This window comes from Chelonoidis abingdonii, chromosome 2 (assembly GCF_003597395.2).
Source record: "Chelonoidis abingdonii isolate Lonesome George chromosome 2, CheloAbing_2.0, whole genome shotgun sequence".
Taxonomy (NCBI): Eukaryota; Metazoa; Chordata; order Testudines; family Testudinidae; genus Chelonoidis; species Chelonoidis abingdonii.
The window spans coordinates 265,955,824-265,978,256 of NC_133770.1; the positions used below are offsets into that span (position 1 = coordinate 265,955,824).

Here is a 22,433-nt window from a genome sequence, read left to right on the forward strand (position 1 = left end):
ATTAATTCAGTTAAAATCACCAATATCTCACAGTGCACCTGCCAGACCTCTCTAACTACACTGACACCAAGGTCCATCTCTCAGTTTGTTTATTAAGATAGCCTGTGGGGCTTCTTTTGGCGTTCTCATGGCAGTGCATTGTGCAGACATGATAAATTCAAGCTCAGACCTTGCTTTTTGCCAGAACTGTCCAGACTGGCAGAGCCTGGGAATTAGCTTGTGTAAGAAAGAGAGCGTTTTATGGAATTCTTAAGTGACCCACTCTGACATTCAAAGTGTATTGACATATCCAGGGAGAGCTATATTCAGTTCTCCTTCATTGCACAATGGGTTGCCTAATATGGAGGCTGAAGATAAGAGGTTAGGGTAGTAAAGGAGCGAGAAATGGTACATACTGGAAGATCTCCCACAAATGAAATGAATTAATAATTTCTGCATTTGGCTTGTCCTTCTCTCTCTCTCAAAATGAATACTAATGGATGAGCTGCTATTGAGTGATGATTGGCTATTTTTCAAGTTATCATAAGCCTAACTCCCAAATCTGGACCTTAGCGTCCAGAAATCTGGGTGCCTAGCATGAACCCTTCTAAGCTTAATTACCAGCTTAGCTTTGATCTCACTGCCACCATCCAAAAATTCCAGGGTTTTGGCCCCCTCTGGTCTCCCCAAAACCTTCCCTGGAGGGACCCCAAGACTCAAAGCCTGAGTCTTACCCAAGGAAATAACCCACTTTCCCTTCCCCTCTCTCTCCCACCCAGACTTTCCTCTTGGGCTAACCTTGGGAGTACTTGAGTGGCAATCTTCTTACATCACAATACCAAGAAGCATGGTCTCCTCTATTCCACAAAGAGACAAACTCAAATACAAGAAACAGAAAGATTCTAATCTCTCCTCCCTCTCCCACAAATTCCCTTTGCGTGCTGCAGATTTCACCCTCCGTAGATCTAACCACAAAGAGCAATCTCCCTCCACCTTCCTTTCCTTAGCCTACACAGAGATAAAACTCAAACAACGTCTTAAAAAGAAAACTTATATAAAAAGAAAGAAAAAGACATTAAGAATATAATCTCTGCATCAATGTGACAATAAACAGCGCTATTGCTTATAAGAAAATATGAATAAACAGTCTGATTCAAAGATATCCAATTTGAAACATTCCAGCAAGCTACACACATGCCTGAATACAACCAAAACAACATAAAAGCCTATATTGTTTTTCTACCTGTTACTTACCAATTTGGAAACAAAGATTAGAAGATAGAAGAAACCATTCTCATAGCTTGAGAGACAACAAAGATTCCCTCCCTGACTTGAAAACATCCAGTTTCCTGATTGGTCCTCTGGTCAGGTGTTTGGTTCCCTTGTTACTTTACAGGTAAAAGAAACATTAACCCTTAGCTATCTATTTATGACACAAGTACAGTAGATTTTTCAGTTTTTTAAAATTGTTATTGTATATGGTATTAATGCAGGTGAGAGCTCTAAACCAAGGGTTCTCAAACTGTGGTCGGGACCCCTCAGAGTTGCAAGGTTATTATATTGGGGGTCGCGAGCTGTCAGTCTCGACCTGAAACCCTGCTTTGCCTCCAGCATTTATAATGGTGTTAAATATATAAAAAAGTGTTTTTAATTTATAAGGGGGTGGGGGGAATTGCACTCAGAGGCTTGCTGTGTGAAAGAAGTCACCGGTACAAAAATTTGAGAACTACTGTCTAAACCAAGGCCTAACATGATATATTTTATCAAGTATCCCATCAAATGTGCATACAGAGAAATACACCTTAAATGGCAAATCAAGAGCTGAATAGAAAAGGAAAATTGCCTACTAAGGATAGGGTACTAATAACGATAGAGCTGAATTGTAGTGAATTGTACTGGAGCTGAATTGTAATAGAGGTACTCTAGGGTGTCCTAGAATGGAGATTGCGCTTAGGTCCCTAAAGTCTGTGGCATCCTGGTATAGTAGAGTAGTAATTATACAGCAGCTTCATTTAAATTAATAAAAGACTGTTTAGCTCAATATGAAACTGAAAGAACAATCAGTACAGTACCGTGTTGTTTTTATATTAAATTCAATTTATTTTAAACTGGTCCTTCATTTTCAGTTTGCAATATGCCACAAACTTTTGGATTCACAACACATAACTATATTGTAGAAGTTGTCAGATGAAGGGTTTGGAAAGTTGGTAGGGGAGAGTTGGAGCTTTTGGAATCTGAGGAGACATAGGAGACAGTTTGGGATAAGCACATTGGCTTCATGTTTCTACTGAAATTGTGAGCAATGCAGCAGTTAATAATGTTCATAATTTAAATTGGACACTTTTGGTTCCTAGGGCTGCCAGGTGTCACATATCTTACATGTTATATCAGGCAACCCTGTCATGCATTCTTGCAGCCTAGCTTGATTCTCATATAGCCAGATGGGCTTCTGGGATATCCCCACAGTTGCTTTTTCCAGCTGTAGGGGGCTACTGTGTTGCCTGCTCTATGTCCCTGCCAGCAGGTATATGGGATCTTGGGGAGCAATTACCACACAGGTGGGGTGCCAATTAATTTCTTTATTAAAGGAGAAAGGAAGTGGTGGGAATTTAACAATAACACCATCACTCTGACCAGTGTCGTCACTCGTCGTAATAAGGAGAATATGAATGCACTAGCGTCGTATCTACAATAAGCCAGTGGATGGGAGGTGCGGTTCCTTCACTGAACAGTTGCATAAGGGAGTTCTAACAGATGGGTACAGTAAGTGGGTTCAGCACAATGGGATTACAGTACAGTCAATAAGCAACTTCACTTTGATATAGGAACAATTCTAATACAGTGTAAATGCCAAAACGTACCCAAAAAGGAAATGCAAAAATAACAATGGTTACTCTATATAAAATGCTGTTAACATCTTAGATAGGAATGTATTAAGTGGTTGGTGCCTTATCTGGCTTTAAGACTAAAGCTTGATAAGTATATGAGGATGTTTCTTGATGCGGATAGTTTAATTTGGGCCAATTGATTTTGGATTATCGGGCAGATAAAGTTGCTTCGATGTCTGTGAGGGATGTTGGATGGGATGGGAAACTGACGTTACTGCGAGAATTTCCTTTTTGGGTTGCTGGTTGGTGAGTCTTGGCCCACATGCCCTCAGGTGTTAGCTGATCGCCTATTTGGGTGTCCGGGAAGGGAATTTTCCTCCAGGCCGCATTGGCAGGGGCTGGAGGTTTTTCGCCTTCCTCTGCGGTGGGCATGGTAGGGTCGCTTGCTTCGTGGATTCCCTTTCAGCTTGAGGTCTCAAATTCTCAATTTTTAGAGGATTTAATAACTCAGTCATGGGTTCCTGTGGTTGTATAAATGTGTATGGGCAGGGTTTTGTGGCCGCCTTGTGCAGGAGGTCAGACTAGATATATATTGGTCCCTTCTGACCTATGAGTCTATGAGTCTATGAGTATTAATGGCAGATACAAAGTATAGTAGAAAAGTGGAGGCAACCAATGAGGTTGTTATAGTTACAAGGCAATGTAGAAAATTGCTTTGACTTAATTGTGAGGCGTTGTGATAGCAAGAGTGTAAACCTAATGGCTGGGTCAAGGAACAGAGGGCGGGGTGGAAGTGGAATGATTAGAAGTGAATAATTGAGTGTCAACTGATGATGAGGAAGAGTGTGACTGCAAGCACTGAGCGGCTCTGTGAGCCCTGAACAATGGTTAAGGACAACAGGCTAGAGAGAGGTTAAGCACATAGAGGGGAGATATGAGCGGGGGAAAACAGACAAAGTTATTACAGGGGGAGAAACGGCAAGGGGTTGGGAAGTTTGATGGGCGATGCAGACGCGTGGTTGGGGGCAGCAAGGAGTTGTAACAGGGGAGAGATGCAGATGCATGGGAAAAAGCAAAAAGGGTTTTGGGAGTTTCACGAGTGAATGCAGACGCAGGGGGGGCACAGCAAGGATGTAAACAGGCAGAAGCGTGCAGATGCAAGGGAAAAAAAGCAGCAAAGGGTTTGGGGAAGTTTCACAGGGAGACACGGAAAGCACACGCCGAGTGGGATTGGAGCGGAGGAAAAACAGACAAAGTTATTACAGAGGGAGATCGGGAACAGTGGGAAGACGAATTCAAGTAGCAAAACCTTTATCTATCTTAACACGACTAGGCAAAACATCAAAATCACAATTCTAGCAAACTATAATAAGCCAACAAATACAGAGCAACAAAGCAAAGCAAACATATAACAAGGCAGGTGAAACTTACAAGCTCTATATCTTAACAAACTATAACTTATTAAACTAAAAAAAACAAAACCTATGGTGCACCTATTGCTATTGCGGAAGTTACAGAGGGGCAGAGTTTGGTATGTGCCCAGGGATGGTGGTGCAGCAGTGGATACAGCTGGAAGCAGAGAGCCGGAGGCACAAGCCCACAGGAAGCAGCAGCTTAGCCAGCGCACAAACTTTTTTTATAGCAGCAATAGTGCCGCTGGAGTTTTAGGAGAGGTTTAGACAGAGACCCAAGGTTTAGCTTGAGTTCGTGGTGCTTGGAACAGAGCCAGGCAGCTTAAAATAATAAAATTGAAAGTATAGAGAGTTCTCACAGAGGATTCTTACCAGCCAAAGGAAGCAGCAGAGGCAAAAGCAGCAAGAACATCAGAAGGCTAGGTACGGTCTCAATAATCAGGAGATCTTTCAGGCAGCAATTCGTTCCTTCGTGGTGTCTGTCTTTTTTTTCAAAAAATGGGGGTAACGCTCAAAAAATAAACGAGAGACGGAGAAGGGACCCCCCAGTAACCCCTGGCTGATTCAGACAGGCAGGCAGTGCAGAATTCTTTTCTGATGTAGTTTTTAAAAATTTCTTTTTAAAGGCAAAACTCAGGCAGTTTCCTGCCTAGTACTTTGATAGGCCCTCTGTCCACGGGCGAGGAGGCACAGGGAAAAAAACTGTAGGTGAGCACAGAGATATGTCGGGGCAGAGTCCTGTGAGTATGGTGACTCAAAAGCACATGAGGCCTATGACTTATGCCCCAAGATTCTTAAAACACAATAGGTCTTGCAGCTCTGGACATGCCTACTCTACACCGAGCCCAGGTTTAACAAGGTGGATAACAGGGACCTAACCTTTGAACAGTGCCAGTAGTCCTGCTTAGCACAAGTGGCCATCTCCTTTGAGAAGGGCAATGCTCTTGGTAAAAAACTTAGGGCGCCCTCCCTTGAGAAGGCAGTGGCCCTGGTAAACAACTTAACAGCCAGGGAGGGAGCCACAGCGAGAACAAACAAAAAAAATGAGAGTATGGGGACACTGTAAGAACAAAAATGGAATAGGGGGGATAGCTGTTAACAGGACACTCTACATGCAGCAAAATTATTCCTTTTAACTTCTCCCCTCACTGCTGTCCCTGCTGGATACAAATAGGAAAGGATGGCTCGTGGGGACAAATATTTAAGGGCCCATTATTGACTAAGCTACCTCTCTTAACTTCCCTAATCCTCAACAGATCTTAACATCTCAGATATCCCCCAACACTTGCTAACCGCATTTTCACTCATTACCCCCACCCCAGGTATACCTTCCAGACAACACCTACTTACCCCAACAACTTTCAGACCCACCCTCTGCACGAACTCTAGAAATACACAAACACCACACACCTACATGTGATACCTAGACCACTCTTTCAACAACACATATTATCCAGTACAGCCTCCAACTTTTTGCAGGTCTTGCCTACCCACACCATGGTGGCAGATGGGTGAGGACATCAGTGACTCTTCATCATAAGAATGTCACATTATGTTTGCTGGCAGAATTTGGAAGGTATAGTTTGTGGGGGTTGAATGAGAACATATTTTTTCAGAATTTCTTGTCTTTCAGTTGTCTGCGAGATCAGGGACACTACTTCATCTGTTCACATTGGTCATATTTTCAAGGTTTTTCATAACCCTGCGTGCCTAAATAACATTTGTTTGAATACAGGTTAGATTTTATAGCCACAAATCAGAGAACCAAGGGCAAGGAGGCAGATTAATATGCTGTAAATTTTTGCTGTGGAATATATGAAAGCCTTTTATATTATATATATATATATATGTAATATATTAAGCCTACTTTTATACCATTAGCTTTAATAAGTACCTTACATGCATTAACTTACTAACATGATTTTAGCTGAACGATTTGCCTTAGACATGATTTATATGTGCCAACTGCATCTCGTGTGATTGCCATTTGGATTATAGGGATACTGCAACACCACTGAAGCTTAGAAAGACCCTGCATCATTAAATAGGACGTATCTTTCTAATTATCTATAATACTTCAAGAGCATTTGTAAGGCTGTACATATTTTACTTTAGATTAGTGTTTGGATAATCATACTATTAGACTTGTTTACTAAGTGCCAGATACCAGTATTTCTGGAAAGATTTTTTTAATGCTGCATCTTTTCCCTTTATTATACACAAACCCAAAACATATTTAAACACAAATTAATTACTTTATGTTATTTTAGTCTGACTCACGCTGAAGTTTCTTTATTTGACCTGTTTTGTCCAAATTAACCATACAGTGTTTTTGAAGTGTTTGTCTCTTACCGCATATAATGACAAGTTACACATGCATATCTTGGGGAAAACAGGCATCTGTGTGCTGTAGGATTAATGAGGTACGTTAATCATTGGAACATCAGTGCTTCAAAGTGGATCATAGTTGGTACGTAGAGCTGATCTTAACATGACATTTTTGCCTCATATAGTAGTAGGTGACATGCGACAGTTATTAAGTAGTTATATCTGCTGTGTTAGCCTGCACAATGAAGGTCCTGGTTTGGGATCAAGTCAAATCCTGTGACCTCGTGATCTGCAGTTGTTTTATCACCTGTTCATACTCAGACTGATCGCAATAGTTATCACATATAGAAGATAATCATATTCATGCTATTACTATTTGTCCATGTGTCAAACCAAATTTACAGACTTTTACAGAATGACTAAGATTTTATCAGTGACCATGCACATTGCTAGTAATGGACACACTAGACAACCAGTGTTAAGAACAACTTGTTTAAGGTGGTTTATATCATACAACAAACTCACAGTTTCTAGTTACCTATGTTCTCAGCTACTTCATTAAACACTCATTACATAGACCTTTACTTGTTTTTGAACCTATATATGATAATATAGACATAGCGATTGTAAAATGTGAGGAGGTAAATATTCCCTTTGGCTGGGGACGGTAGTCAGTAGATGTATGGTTTTTTCTCAAAGTACTATGTGGATGATTTGAAATGTGTTATAGTTGACAGAAATGTTTTAATACTTTTGTTTAGATAAAGGATCCAAACTGTCTGTTCATACTTACAGGATATTCCCAGAATTTATGACAGTACACGAATGCACAACTGGAGTCCAGTAAGTTTCATATACTTGAGAAGGAAAAACTTATATCATCCCTTATGTTGAGCACAAATTGGAAAAGCATGTCATCTATTTTCAGTTAACTCTTTGTCTCTGTGTCTGTCTACATAATCTGTCTCATCTACCCTTTTTTATCTCTTTCCTCTTGTGTTTAATAATGAACTGTCAAAAGTCAGGAAATTCAAATTAAGGTTGAATTCCCCTATAAACTCTGCTGCTCTTTAATAAAAAGAAAGGAAAACAGTGTAATAAGTGTGCGCATTAAAGGGTTTAATGTCAAATTCTAATATTTAATTCCTGTACTTTGTTGTTTTTGCATTTCACAATGTAGGTAGATGGATATTCTGAAATTCAGCAAACTTCTTTTTATTACTTAGACCATTCAGTATAAACTGACCAAAGCAGTATTCGTGCGAAAAAAGAAATTGTGTGCTGGCTTAGACCTCGTGTGTCAGATTTCAGCTGGAGTTATTTTTATGTTTTACTGTGCTGTTAATAAAACACACCCAATTAAAGTGGTTGGCACAAACTTTATTGTCAGTAATCGTGAACAAGCTTCACAATACCTCTTCCTGGTGAGCTAAGCTACAATAAATCCATTATGTTTTACAAGAGTGGATATTAATATCCAGTGTTTTGTATTGTATTAATAACTTGTATCTTCCTTACTCTACTTGTAACATCACAAACATGTCATCTCCACTTTTGCAGAAGTTGTTGCTAAGCCTCCAGATTAAAATCCCCATCTTCAGCTGCTATTTTATTAAATCTGCCAATTTAACATCTAGAGTCTGATTCTACTAGGATTCTTATAGGAGCAAGCATTTGTTGCAATTTGCTGGTACCCTGAACTCCTGGAAAGTCAATGGAATTTGAGGATGCTCAGCAGATAAGGCATATATTACACAGTTCATATATAGTAGGTTGGAATTTTTATTTTATTGCTATGTGCTTGACTGATATGTTGACAGCTTAGTTTTTATTAAATATTTTGCTCTTTTCCTTGCAAGTCTATTTGGTCATCCTGAACACCATTTAAAATAATGGGTTCCAGTTCACCAACATATACTCCATGTTTTTAATTATATGTGTGGCTTAATGTGTTCTGTAATATTCCTACACCGAGCCCAGGTTTAACAAGGTGATAACAGGACTAACCCTTTGAACAGGGCAGTGGTCCCACTTAGCACAAGTGGCCATCCCTTTGAGAAGGGCAATGGCTCTTGGTAAACAACTTTAAGGGGCCCTCCCTTTGAGAAGGGCAGTGGCCCTGGTAAACAACTTAACAGCCAGGGAGGGGAGGCCACAGGAGAACAAAAACAAAATGGAGTATGGGGACAGCTGTAAGAAACAAAATGGAATAGGGGGATAGCTGTAACAGACACTCTACATGCAGCAAATTATCCTTTTAACTTCTCCACTCACTGCTGTCCCTGCTGGATACAAATAGGAAAGGAATGGCTCGTGGGGACAAATATTTAAGGGCCCATTATTGACCTAAGCTAACCTCTTCTTAACTTCCCTAATCCTCAACAGACTCTTAACATCTCAGATATCCCCCAACACTTGCTAACCGCATTTCACTCATTACCCCCACCCCAGGTATACCCTTCCAGACAACACCTACTTACCCCAACAACTTTCAGACCCACCCTCTCACGAACTCTAGAAATACACAAACAACCACACACCTACATTGTGATACCTAGACACTCTTCAACAACACATACTTATCCCAGTCACAGCTCCAACTTTTTTGCAGGTCTGTGTCCTAACCACACCACTGGTGGGCAGGATGGGTGAGGAACATCAGTGACTCTCATCCATAAGGAATGTCACATATGTTGCTGGGCAGAACTTGGAAGGTATAGGTTTTGGGGGGTTGAATGGAAGACATATTTTTCAGATTTCTTGTTTCAGTTGTCTGCAGACTCAGGGACACTACTTCATCTGTTCACATTGGTTCATATTTTCAAGGTTTTTTTCATAACCCTGCGTGCTAAAATAACATTTTTTGAATAACAGGTTAGATTTTATACCACAAATCAGAGCCAAGGGGCAAGGAGCAGATTATGCTGTAAATTTTTTGGCTGTGGAATATATGAAAGCCTTTTATATTATATATATATTATATGTAATATATTAAAGCCTATTTTATACAATAGCTTTAATAAGTACCTTACATGCATTAACTTACTAACATGATAGGCTGCAACATTTCCTTAGACATGATTTATTGTGCCAACTGCATCTCGTGTGATGCATTTGGATTATAGGATACTGCAACACCACTGAACTTAGAAAGATCCCTGCATCATTAAATAAGGGTATCTTTCTAATTATCTATAATACTTCAAGAAGCATTTGGTAAGGCTGTACAATTTTTTTTACTAGATTAGGTGTTTGATAATCATACTATAGACTTGTTTTACTGTGTCAGATACCAGATATTTCTGGAAAGATTTTTTTAATGCTGCATTTTCCCTCTTATATACACAAAACCAAACATATTTAAACACAAATAATTACTTTTAATGTTATTTTTAGTCTGACTCACAGCTGAAGTTCTTTATTTGACCCTGTTTTGTCCAAATAACCATACAGTGCTTTTGAAAGTGTTTGTTCTTACCAGCATATAATGCAAGTTACACATGCATATCTTGGGGAAAACAGGCATCTGTGTGCTGTAGGCATAATGAGGTACTTAATCATTGGAACATCAGTGCTTCAAAGTGACATAGTTGGTACGTAGAGCTGCATCTAACATGACATTTTGCCTCATATAGTAGTAGGTACATGCGACAGTATTAAGTAGTTATATCTGCTGTGTTAGCCTGCACAATGAAGGTCCTGGTTTGGGGATTCAAGTCAAATCCTGTGACTCGTGATCTGCATGTTTTTTATCACCTGTGTTCATACTCAGACTGATTGCCAATAGTTATCACATATTAGAAGATAATATATTCATGCTATTACTATTTGTCCTGTTGTCAAACCAAATTACAGACTTTTACAGAATGACTAAGATTTTATCAGTGCCATGACCATTGCTAGTAATGGACACACTGAGACAACCAGTGTTAAGGATACAACTTGTTTAAGGTGGTTTATATCATCACAACAAACTCACAGTTCTAGTTTGACCTTATGGGTTCTCAGCTACATTCATTAAACACTCATTACATAGACCTTTACTTGTTTTTGAACTATATATAGATAAATATAGACATAGCGATGTAAAAATGTGAGGAGGTAAATATTCCCTTTGGCTGACGGTAGTCAGTAGATGTATGGTTTTCTCAAAGTACTATGTGATGATTTGAAATGTGTTATAGTTGACAGAAGTTTTAATACTATTGTTAGATAAAGGATCCAACTGTCTGCTTTTCATACTTACAGGGATATTCCCAGAATACCTGACAGTACACATGCACAACTGGAGTCCAGTAAGTTTCATATACTGAGAAGGAAAAACTTATATCTCCCTTATGTGAGCACAAATTGAAAAGATGTCATCTATTTTCAGTGTAACTCTTGTCTCTGTGTCTGTCTACATATCTGTCTCATCTACCTTTTTTATCTCTTTCTCTGTGTTTAATAATGAACTGTCAAAAGTCAGGAAATTCAAAGTTAAGGTTGACATTCCCTTATAAACTCATGCTGCTCTTTAATAAAAAGAAAAGAAAAACATAGTGGTAAATAGTGCGCATAAAGGGTTTAATGTCAATTCTAATATTTAATTTCCTGTACTTTGTTGTTTTGCATTTCAAATGTAAGGAGATGGATATTCTGAAATCAGCAAACTTCTATTTTATTTAGACCATTCAGTATAACTGACCAAAGCAGTATTTCGGGAAAAAAGAAATTGTGGCTTGGCTTAGACCTCGTGTGTCAGATTTCAGCTGGAGTTATTTTTTATGTTTTACTGTGCTGTTATAATAAACACCACCAATTAAAGTGGTGGCACAAATTTAATTGTAGTAATGTGAACAAGCTTCTACAATACCTCTTCACTGGTGAGCTAAGCCTTACAATAAAATCCATTATGTTTTTACAAGATGTGGGATATTAATATCCAGTGTTTTGTATTGTATAATAACTTGATATCTTCCTTTTACTCTACTTGTAACATCACAAACATGTCATCTCCCACTTTGCAGAAGTTGTTGCAGCCTCCAGATTAAAATCCCCATCTTCATTCTGCTATTTTTATAAAATCTGCAATAACATCTAGAGTCTGATTCTACTAGGATTCTACTAGGAGCCAAGCACTTGTGCAATGTGCTGAGTACCCTGAACTCCTGGGAAAGTCAATGGGAATTGAGGATGCTCAGCAGATAAGCATAATACACAGTCATAAGTAGTGGAATTTTTTATTTATGCTATGTGCTTGACATGAATGTTGACAGCTTAGTTTTTATTAAATTTTGCTCTTTTCCTTGCAAGCTATTTGGTCATCCTGAACACATTAAAATAAGGTTCCAGTTTTCACCAACATATACTCCATGTTTATTATATGTGTGGCTATAATTGTGTTCTGTAATATGTCAGAAATAATGTTTTTACAGACCTCTGAAAATATAAAGCACAATACAAGTGCTAATTGTTACTATTTTTTATAAATTATATTTATTTCTAATTTCAGGTTCTAGTTCATTTGAATCTCAAAAAATGGACCGACCATCTATTTCAGTGACTTCTCCCATGAGTCCTGGCATGTTGAGGGATGTTCCACAGTTCTTGTCTGGACAACTTTCAGTATGTAACCATTTTTTTAATCCTTTCAATTTTTTTTTTTTATAACATACACAATTTTTATGCAAAATGACAGCTAGCTGTAAAATAAAGATCTTGTAAGAACCTAATTCTCTTCCTTAGTGCATGTTTCTCAGCATAGGCAGGGCATGCCTTTTAAAGTGCAGCCTTTTCATCAACTATTGGGAATTTATATGTATCCATTAAGCTATTAGAGTGATATTCTGAGACGTATAAAGCCAAATTTTCAAATGTGCCTGAATCTTGCCTCCAGCTGTATTTGTGCAATTGAATGCACAAACTTTTTGAGCAATAATGCCTACCCATGCAATTGACAATTTTTTTCACCGCATGCATGGATGTTAATACTTGAAAAATCCACACATAGGTGCAGATATTCAGCTATCCATTCTGTGAAAAAATTGGCCGATGTTTTCAACAATTTAAAGAGTACTGTTCTCTCCACTGATTCCTCATGGTACTCACTTTCATTCTTCCCATCCTCACTGTGACCAAAGTTCATTCAAAGAATCCACAAATACATCCTCTGAAATGATGATTTTTGGACTAAGCTAAAGGTTTGGGGGCCTTTTATGCTCTCAAATGATATTTAGAACTCTAGGGAGGGATTTTCAAAAGTGCTCAGAGTTGGCTTAACTCTATACCCATTGAAGTCAATGGTGAAGCTACTGGTGATTTCAGTGGGAGCAGAGTTAGGCCGCTGTTGAAGATATTTGAAAAATCTCACCTTTATATTTTTAAAAAAAAATAAAGATTGATGATCAGTGTGATATAAAAATACATACAGAATCTAGAGGAAGTGTTCATAAAATTCTCAGATCTGATGCAATGTTATGTAGAGATGAGGAGAGCGAATATTTTTTTCCAGTGTAGTCAGTAGTCTTTTCTGCTACTTTTTAGCTATGGATGAGACATTATTTGTTTTGCTTATCAGCACAGCCACCTGTAACTATTTTTCTCTAATTTCCTGTACTGCTCTGCTGTTGAACTTCTTTGCAAGGCTGTATTATTTGGAAAAAATAGATTAAGATTGCCTCAATATAGAGCGACTAGTGGCTGTGGAGACTGCAAAAATGTTTGCGCTAAAATACAAGAACAAGGGGACACAAACTTGGGCTATCAAAGATACAACCATTAAAGTTTATTTAAGGATTAATCTATAGAATAACTTTTCAAGTACAGCAAAATGTAATGAAAACATAAATAAAAAAGGACTTAGCCAATCATATGTAGAAAAGAAAAAATATTATGGGCATGGCTACAGCCTCAAAGTAGGGGACAAGACAAGAGTGACTTCCTGGCTTTCCTGACTCCAGAAACATCCCTCCCCTTTGTATCTAAATACAAAATTTGCATAGCTGTAAGGTGAGATTTTTGAGATGCACAAGAGTAATACTGTTTATTCTCCAGATTGTTGTGATGTCACACTTTGAGATAATGAAAACCCAGATGCTTATAAGCTAATATTAGGGGATCTGGAGGAATGGTCTGATTTAGTCACTGCAATTGCAGAAATCACCCAAAAAAAAGTAAATGTCAAAAAGACATATTACTCAGAGTTGATGTTTACCTATTTTTTAATGAATTTTATTTTCAGTCTCTACATTTAAATGTCTTTTAAATATTTTCTTTTTAAAATGCCTTCCCATCCAAAAAAACCAAATGGCATTAGGAGGAATTTAGAGAAATCTTCACCATCTTTGCCCTCTTGGGACTGACTTATGTACTATCATGCATCAAGCAGAAATGAGTTCTCTTTCACAAATATTTTTCACAGAACCTTTTCTAGAGCCACTTAATTCTTCCTTTTTGGGGGATAAACAAACCCCTTGAGTCATACAAAGTCTTCTTTCCTGTCTTTTGTTTTCATCCATAGGTTTAGTTCACTTTTTCTTTGTCTGCTAATGAGCTTTTCCCTGTTTCAATCAATAAAGCAGCTGATTTTCAGAGTACTGACCATCCGCAACTTCAGTTGACTGAAATGGAAGCTGCAAGTGTTCAGTATCTCTACAAATCAAGCTCTAGCTCTCTTAAGCTGGCACCTAAAATTAGTGGACACTTCTGAAAAGCAGATATCTTTTACTACCAGCAGAAAGAAAGTTAAGGTAGGGAGATGATTAGTATGACGTATTATTTCTTCAAATTTCCTTGATCACACTCTATCTGAAAATACTTACAGCCCTCAGTTTATTTTCCTTCAAAAAGATGTAAGTAGAGTATGTCTATCCATAAAGTATTTTGGGGTTGTATTAGACAGTCACAACTCCTATTGTCATGGATTGGCAGAGCCTACTTCCTGCTATCTACACAACCCACTTTTTGCTGCAGCTGCCACAAGGGCCCTAAAATTCAGTGATGGATGTAGTGGGGTATGGGTTGTGCTAGTCCCTACCTCCTGGAACATAGGGATGTCTGCTGTCACCCTAGAGGTGTGGCACTTACCAGGCAACTGTCCTATTCTGAAATAGAGCTGGTCAAAATTTTTCATTTGAAAAATGTTCCCAGAAAAAGAAAAAGGGTTTAATTAGAAATGAAATATTTTATGGGCAATTTTCATTTTTGAAAGTAAAAACTTTATGGAAATATGGTTAATTTTATTTTGAATTGAAATTGTAATTTAATTTTGTTTTTTTGAAAACTAAAATTATTGAAATGTCTAAATTTTGGATTTTTGTTTTTTCCCCTTAAGCCTCCTTTGTCCCTTTTTTCCCTTTTGACACTGAAAGCAGTGCTATCACTTGGATTCCCCTTTACACACACGTCTTCTTTTCCTTTTTTCTCCTTTCCCACTGTAGCTTTCCAAAACTTACTCAATTTTGGAAATGTGACAGAATGGCAAAAGAGAAATGAGACACTCTAACTTAGCTTGTCAGAAGTTGAGGAAATTTTGATCAGTTACAGAGTCGGTGTCTCTCTTTCATTCGTTCATTCTTTCTCTGTTATAAGCAGTGTTGTTTTAGCTGTGTTGGTCCCAAGATACTAGAGAAACAAGGTATGTGAAGTAATATCTTTTATTGGACCAACTTCTCTCACCAGCATAAGTTGATCCAGTAAAAGATATTACCTCACTCACCATGTCTTTATTTATTTTTTTCTGTATTTTTCCCAAAGTTGGAGCAAATGGCAACAAAATTCAAATTTTTGAAATTTTGAAAATTCTGATAAAATATTTCCCATTTTTTGACAAAAAACGAAAAATTGTTGCATTTTGAATTCTGAGAAATGGAAGCAACTTCAACATTTTTTGTGAAATTATTTTTTCCATTTTTTTCATCAGCTGTGCTCTGAAGATCTAGAGGTTGGTGAGCAGCTATCTGACTCCTCTCAGGAGATACTGGGATGTTGGAGAGGGAGGGAAAGACTAAAATTTCAGAACCACTTTGAATGATTTTGGCATGGTGTCTGGTTGGGAAGGAAAATACTGCGGAATCCTGGGTCTAGATGGGAAGGAGGATACATGAAGATGTTGTTAGAGGTGTGAGCATTGTGAGAGGAGTGTGAGTGTGGATATGTGCAAGGGATAGTGCTGGTCTGGGTAGGAGAGGTCAAAGGAAAAGGGGTGATGGCTTCCTGTCTGCTCCTGGAAAATTCTTGGAGCGTATAGAAGGCTGTCTGGCCTCCCATACCAGTAGACACTATCAGATATTGTCAGGGTGTGTTGTAGGATGTGCTGTAACAGAGGGCTGCTGGGATTGATGGAGGCCTCCGTAGTTCTGTTAGAGGTGTGCATAGTTTGGATACGTGTCTGCATTTGTGTGTGCTTATCCAAACTCTACTATCCATTTTTAAAAAGTTTTTATTGGTAGTATTTTGGGACTACAGTATATATTTTTGCTATCTTCAGTCTGATTTACTGCTTGCTCTTCCAGCAAAAAAATGTTCATAATACCACACATTAAACCAGCCCCACCACAGCAAAAGTAATGATATGTAGTTGATTTCCTGCATGCTACTATATGTATTTTGGCAGTGCTATGGCCAGGATTTCATTTTCTTCATATATACTTTGGCTATGCCTGATGCTGGCTTCCTGCATGCTTCTATGTGTACAATGTTTTTAAAATACTGAAGGTGAAATCTTGTGTGCTCTCAACATATATTTTAGCATCAGTGTGGATGGAATTTTGTGTATATGTTTGTGTAGCAGGGCAATGCCAAGAGACTGGAGGTTTATTTTGGCCTTAGAAACATAAAACCAAATAAGGTTGCCTGAGCCCATAACTTGCTATATTCCTTGGCCAAAATGTTCAGACTTAGGTACCTAAAAGTAGGTACCCAAGATTTTCAAAAAGGCTGAGCATCCACAACTCCCATTAAAGTTAATAAAAGCCCTGACTACTTGGCACCTTAGAAAAAGGGGCCAATTATTTAGGTGTCTAAATGTGGAGTTAGGTTCCTAATTTTATGCATTTCAGTTTGTCCTAATGCCCAAACAAAAGTAAGAAAATCTTTAGTGTGTGTTTTTGGAGGGCAGTGTTTACTGAGTTGATTCTCATTTCTCAAAGGCTGTGATATAAGTGTTATTTAGACACTTTGAGTGTGATGCAGTCACCCTATATTTTGCATTCTCATTCCCTGTTTATTCTTTCTCATCACTCATTTTCTCTTCATTGCAGTTAATGTCTGTATACTTATTGTGTAACGGGAAAGGCAGGCCATGTCCTCTGAGGATATACTGTAAATCCAGAATTGACCATTAAAGAGTAATGGAATTTGTTACCAGACTCACTTTTCCACCAAGAGGCTGAGAGAATCAGCAGATCATCTTGCCTAATAAAAAACTTCCATCTCCATAAATATTTACCATGTTCAGATGCATATTTCATTTAATCTAATTCTGTGTAGTTACACAAAAATTGTGTACGTTATCATTTGCTAATTGATTTGAATAATTTATTATCTATGTTTTGCAGAGGTTTGGCCTCTTTGCAGGGAGTAACGTGTTGTAGTTATTTTTTTTTCATTATTTGCTTTTCTTACTGCCTTTCTCTTTACATTTCACTTACTTATTTTTCTTTAAATTTATTTGCTTTCATTTGCTCCAAAAAAGCAGCATTTGAGTCTTGGAGCTGTTTGTTTCATTACTACATTCTGGCTATTTCTTTGGTACTTCATGAAAAGAATAACTTGGAGACCGTGCTGCAGTGATTAGAATTAAAGGTTGAAAAAAATGCTTTTTAGAACTCAAAAATGAGTAGATATGTAAAATCACAATTACTCACTTTTGCACCAGATGGAGAAGCCCTGCATAGAAGAGAGATCTGTCATGTATAAAGTATATGATTATTTGCCTATACAATTGAACACCATTATATCTCTATGCACCTCATTATATCTAACATATATATTCAGCAGTTAAAAACATTATAACAAAGGTATATTTCATCACAAATTAATTTCTGTGGCCTACTGGAAAGGGGATTGATAGGTGCACTAGTCATAATGATGTGCATAGATTGTATGTTTGTTAAGGGAGATGAGGTTTGATTGGTTCTGTAAAAGAAGGGAAAAAACTGGAACAAGTTGGTATTTATTATTGGTTGGCTTATTTTTGGAGGCTGCATTAATTTAAAAAAACAAAACCTGTTTTAACAAAGGCTGTCTCTGTGTTTTAGAATTGTTCTTTAATGGTATATGGTAATGTCTAAGATTGTTTTAGGAAAATCAGTGATGGATTACCATTGTTAATCTAGGGCCCAACCAAACCTGTGATAAGCACCGCTGCTCTCAGTTCCCACTGTAGTGAGTGAGAGTTGAGGATGTTCAGTTAATTGTAGGGGCAATTCAGTCTCTGAGGATTGTGACCTGTCTGTGAGGCTAAAGACATTGGAGCAGACCTGTAATAGAGGAACTCTGTATTTTTTTTAAGTTGTTACTATATAGGACTATCATGAAGACCTTGAAATCCTATTTTTTCCTTTGGAGACAGATTCTGACAAATTCACTCAGATTGGGCTAGATAGTAACTTTACAGTCTATCTTGGATGAGGGACAGTATGCAGCTGTGCCACTGCAGGAGCAGACCACGGGACAAACTGTGACAGAGAGTATGTCTACACTGCAGCTGGAGGTGTAATTTCCAGCTCAGCTAGATGTATGTGCACTAGCTTTGATTGAACTAGTGTGCTAAAAATACAAGTGGCATGGGTGGCAGTATGGGCTAGCCTCCCAAGTAAATACCCAGTCTCCTGACTGGGTTTGTACATGGGAAGTAAAAACCTAGTATCCCACCGCTCATGTTGCCACTTCAATTTTTAGCACGGCAGCTCAACCAAAGCTAGTGTATGAGAATCTACCCACGCTGGAACACCTCCAGCTCCAATGTAGATGTACCCTGAGAGAGTCACAAACTCCTCTTAGACTCCCCCTTGCTTTGGTGTGAGTTTCTTCTCCTTTATTCCAGCAAGAAAAGCCACCTCCCATTTCCTGCCCCCCTCCACAACTTCTCTGCCCTTACAGGAGGGAGTGGTGGGCAAGTAGTCCCTTCTTTCTTCACCCTGTGGTAGAGCAACAGTCTTAGCTGGGCCAACCAATGAACCATGGTGCTGAAACAATGTTTATAGCGGGGATGCTGAGAGCCATTGAACCAAACTGTAAACCCTGTACATGATGGAAACCACTTCAAGCCAGAGGGTGTAGCAGCACCCCTACTTCCAGCACCTACGCTGGTGGAGTGAATGGGACTTTCTTACTTCCTTGCACAGCCGTATCTAGCCTATTGGATAATACCTTACTCTGTCAATAGTCACACTGAAATCCTTGGGATTACCTGTAGAGAAAGGTATGAATAAGGTGACAGAATGGTCAAATTGTACAGAGTGTGATTCCTAATTATTGCTACATTTTTCAGGACTCATTTCATGCAAAAGTTTTCTGTATACACTGTATGTCATTCTGTATACACTGTATGACTGGTAGGGAATGGAAATACATTATCACACCTTTTTCCCACTGCTAATATCCAACTGCTCCACCTTCAGTTTAAGGGTTGCTACAGAATGTATGAGGGCTGCTGGTACAAATACTACTTTAAACTGTGGAAAAAGGCACTAAAACCTGCATTGCTGTATTAGTTTCTAGCCTCTCAGTGCACACTTTAAGCTTTCTGACAGAGATATTCAGGCTGAATTAATATTTTCTATTCCACTTTTAATTCCCACTGTACTCATTTTTTGCTTTTAGTTAAGATTATTTCTTAATCTGTTGGAAGTGTAATCAGTAGACAAACATACAGGATGAAATCCTGGCTTTGTTGAAGTCAATGTCAAAACTTCCATTGACTTCAGTGGGGCCAGAATTTCACCACAGAGTTTTCACATGCTTCAGTAACAGATGTGCAGATTTAATTTATGCCCTGCATTAAAATAGTTTGTTCTGGATAACTATGTCTTTGGTGTAAAACTGTGTGTATTTGTTTTTACTTTTGGTCTTTTAGTTTCCAGCGTGTTGTCTTTTTTGGTTTTGTTTTATTGCTTTTTCTTTAATTTTGCTTACCAGAGCCAAAGCCTTAGTAGAAGAACAACGCCTTATGTTCCTAGGGTTCAGGTAAAGGCCTCGTCTGCCTGACAGAAACTAAAGTTGTGTTTTTTTCTTTTGTTTATTTTGGAAAATGCATAGTAGGAAAACGTTATGTTTTGGTCCATTTTCCCATTGTTTTAATGTGTTGCTTCAAACCATATTAACAAGTTTCATATCATCTTGTGAGCAGCTTGTAAACTTCTGCATGGGGGTTAAATATTAAATTAAAATTTAAAGAGACAATTAGCTTTAGTTTTGCTACTTTTGTGATCTATATTTAAACTCACACAGGTTTCAGCAGGGATAATGGCTATGTGTTCTACATACATACATACATATGTATATTGTACAAGTAATAAATAATCTTGTGCTGTGGATATTTGATCTCATTATACCAAGGTTGATGTCTCTTTAAATCATTCATTATCATTACTTAACACATCCTTTTTTGCATTTTCCAATTAACAGTAGTTCCTTCAGTGGAAGATCGGCAAATAAATTTGTACCTTGTCTAAAGAAATGAATTTTGTGTATATTATACTCAATGCTTGCATTTTGAAAAGTAGGATGATTTAATCAAAACCTGATTTGATTACAAAATAATTTCTGTCTGCCTCTTCTCATTGAGTTTATGGAGTTTTACGGTCCTATTTGGGTACAAGTTGTTTGCCTTTTTTCATTAGGAAACTCTTAAGGTACTGTAGATTAACTCAAATGTAGGTTGTACTAATATGTTACAATGCTTCTGTTGTTTTGCTGCATGGTTTTTTTAGTTTTTTGTATGTAGAATATTACCTGCTTTTGATAACAAAATATTTTTATGGAAATGTTCATATTTTGTTTGAGAATTGTATAATTTTTTCTTATATTGCTCAATCACTGCCCAAGGAAAGGTGAAAATGAAAGGTTCCAAATGATGAATGAGATTTTTAATTTTCACAGTGAAATGGAGACGTGATCATAGTATTAACTTGAAGAGAAACATTATATGACATAGGTTAGACAGCAGAAAATGGTTTGTTAAAAGCCCAGAAAGGCTAAATACCGGCCACTACCTTATGTATAATTTAAATAATTCATTTACGTTTCTCTTCTGCTTAGATATTTTTAAAAGAAACTTGAATTAGCAATTTCATCTGACAAGCAAGTACTTAACTGAAAAGCAAAAATCATCCTAAATTCCATTATTTTATGAAGTATTATAATTTAGAAGGGTCATGTGGTAGCCCATCATTTTTAATTACATTAAATATGACAAAAATCCTGATATAAATCCAATTTAAAATAATTTATTTCATTAAAGAATGAAAAGTATCTTCATTTGATCAAATGATTGTGTTACTCATGATTAAGAGAGTAAAAATAACAATAATTCTGTATAAGGCATACACAGCAAATGACATGAGTGTGTAAGGAATAAGCATCTCCAACACTGATTATTTATTACAGTTCTACTAATTAAGGGCTCTATTCAAATGAAATCTTATTTTTGCCCATTGTACACGAAGCCTTTACAGACCTCTCTAGTCTTCTACAGAGTATAATTCTGGTCAAAGAGTCAAATGTTGCTTGGCATGGTTCTCAGGAAGCTCATACTCATGGCTTTGACAACATTATCCTAACTAGCACGAGAGACAAAGTCATGCCTCCCAATATGCCCATATTCAGTAGGAAGGTAGATGGATTAATCGGGATTAATGCACAGACCTCAGGAATGTTCACACATCACTGTCAATACCTATTCATTTAATCACTCTGAAAGATGGTGTGTGCCCCTGATTCCACTGTCAGCTTCCCCACTGTTCACCCACACCCTCCCACCTCTCACCATCACCACCACACTCCTTCTCTATCCCCTGAGTCCCTGGGTATTTTTTTAAGCTTCACTTCTACTTCGATGTATTCCATACATGGGTATGAATGTTATGTATGCACACCATGCACCTGAGTCTGGAACAACTCAGGCTTTGGGAGTCTGTTGCCACCAACAGGAAGGATTGAGTTCCGAGACCTGGAGTGATGTTGAGCAGACTGAGCTGCTGTTACTCCTGTGGGCTTAGATACCGACCTTGGGAATTACCAGATCAGTCCCTCTCTTGTGGATTGGCTGGAGCCCAGCACGGAAGTGACTTATCACCTTACACCAACAGCCTCAGATAGTGAGCAGAGCCCATCTAAACATGAGCTCCAGAGCTGAGTTAAAACTCTTAAGACTGAGAAATCCTCTCCTAAGAATAGGGACATGAACATAGACATATGGTCATATCTCTACCTAGATTTGCCTCTAATAGAAAGGATCCCTCCCTGTCTTGGTCAAAATTGGGCAAGTCCTCACATGCAGGTTCTAAAGAATTAGGTCCTCAAAAAACTGTCCAAGAAGTAAAGATCAGAGGAAGAAGATCTGAGGGCATTGGCTCTGGTGCCACCCCACAAACCTAATGAGCAGTACGCAGCGATTCTGTCTGGGAGTTCAATGCTGGAGCCCTATCCAACAGCACCGACTGTGTGGGATTCCCTGAACACTAGATCTTCAGATGATTCAGATCCGCTGGTACCCTCCTCAGGAGCCCTTCAAACACCACAGAGGACCAAAGCCTTTGTGAGGTTCATGTCTATTTAAGAGCTAATCTGCTACTCAGCTCAGTCTCTGGTTTCATTTTTTATTTTTAGCAGCTCCCCTTCCTAGTTAGACATGCTGGACCAGCATGGGTGTTTACTTCAATAAAAAATCATTTATCTCATG

General features: G+C 38.1%; 1 protein-coding gene across 22 annotated transcripts in view; it reads left to right on the forward strand.

The window, feature by feature from the left end:
- RIMS2 (regulating synaptic membrane exocytosis 2) overlaps window positions 1-22,433 on the forward strand; it is an 848,125-nt gene that overhangs the window by 523,688 nt on the left and 302,004 nt on the right. For 13 of the 22 annotated variants that reach the window (XM_075063172.1, XM_075063163.1, XM_075063164.1 and 10 more), the window contains 3 exons: window positions 10,796-10,842; window positions 12,042-12,154; window positions 19,670-19,717. In XM_075063172.1, coding sequence (XP_074919273.1) covers window positions 10,796-10,842; window positions 12,042-12,154; window positions 19,670-19,717 — 208 coding nt within the window. The remainder of the gene's footprint in view (window positions 1-10,795; window positions 10,843-12,041; window positions 12,155-19,669; window positions 19,718-22,433) is intronic. The other 9 variants (XM_075063174.1, XM_075063173.1, XM_075063165.1 and 6 more) reach the window with 1 other exon arrangement.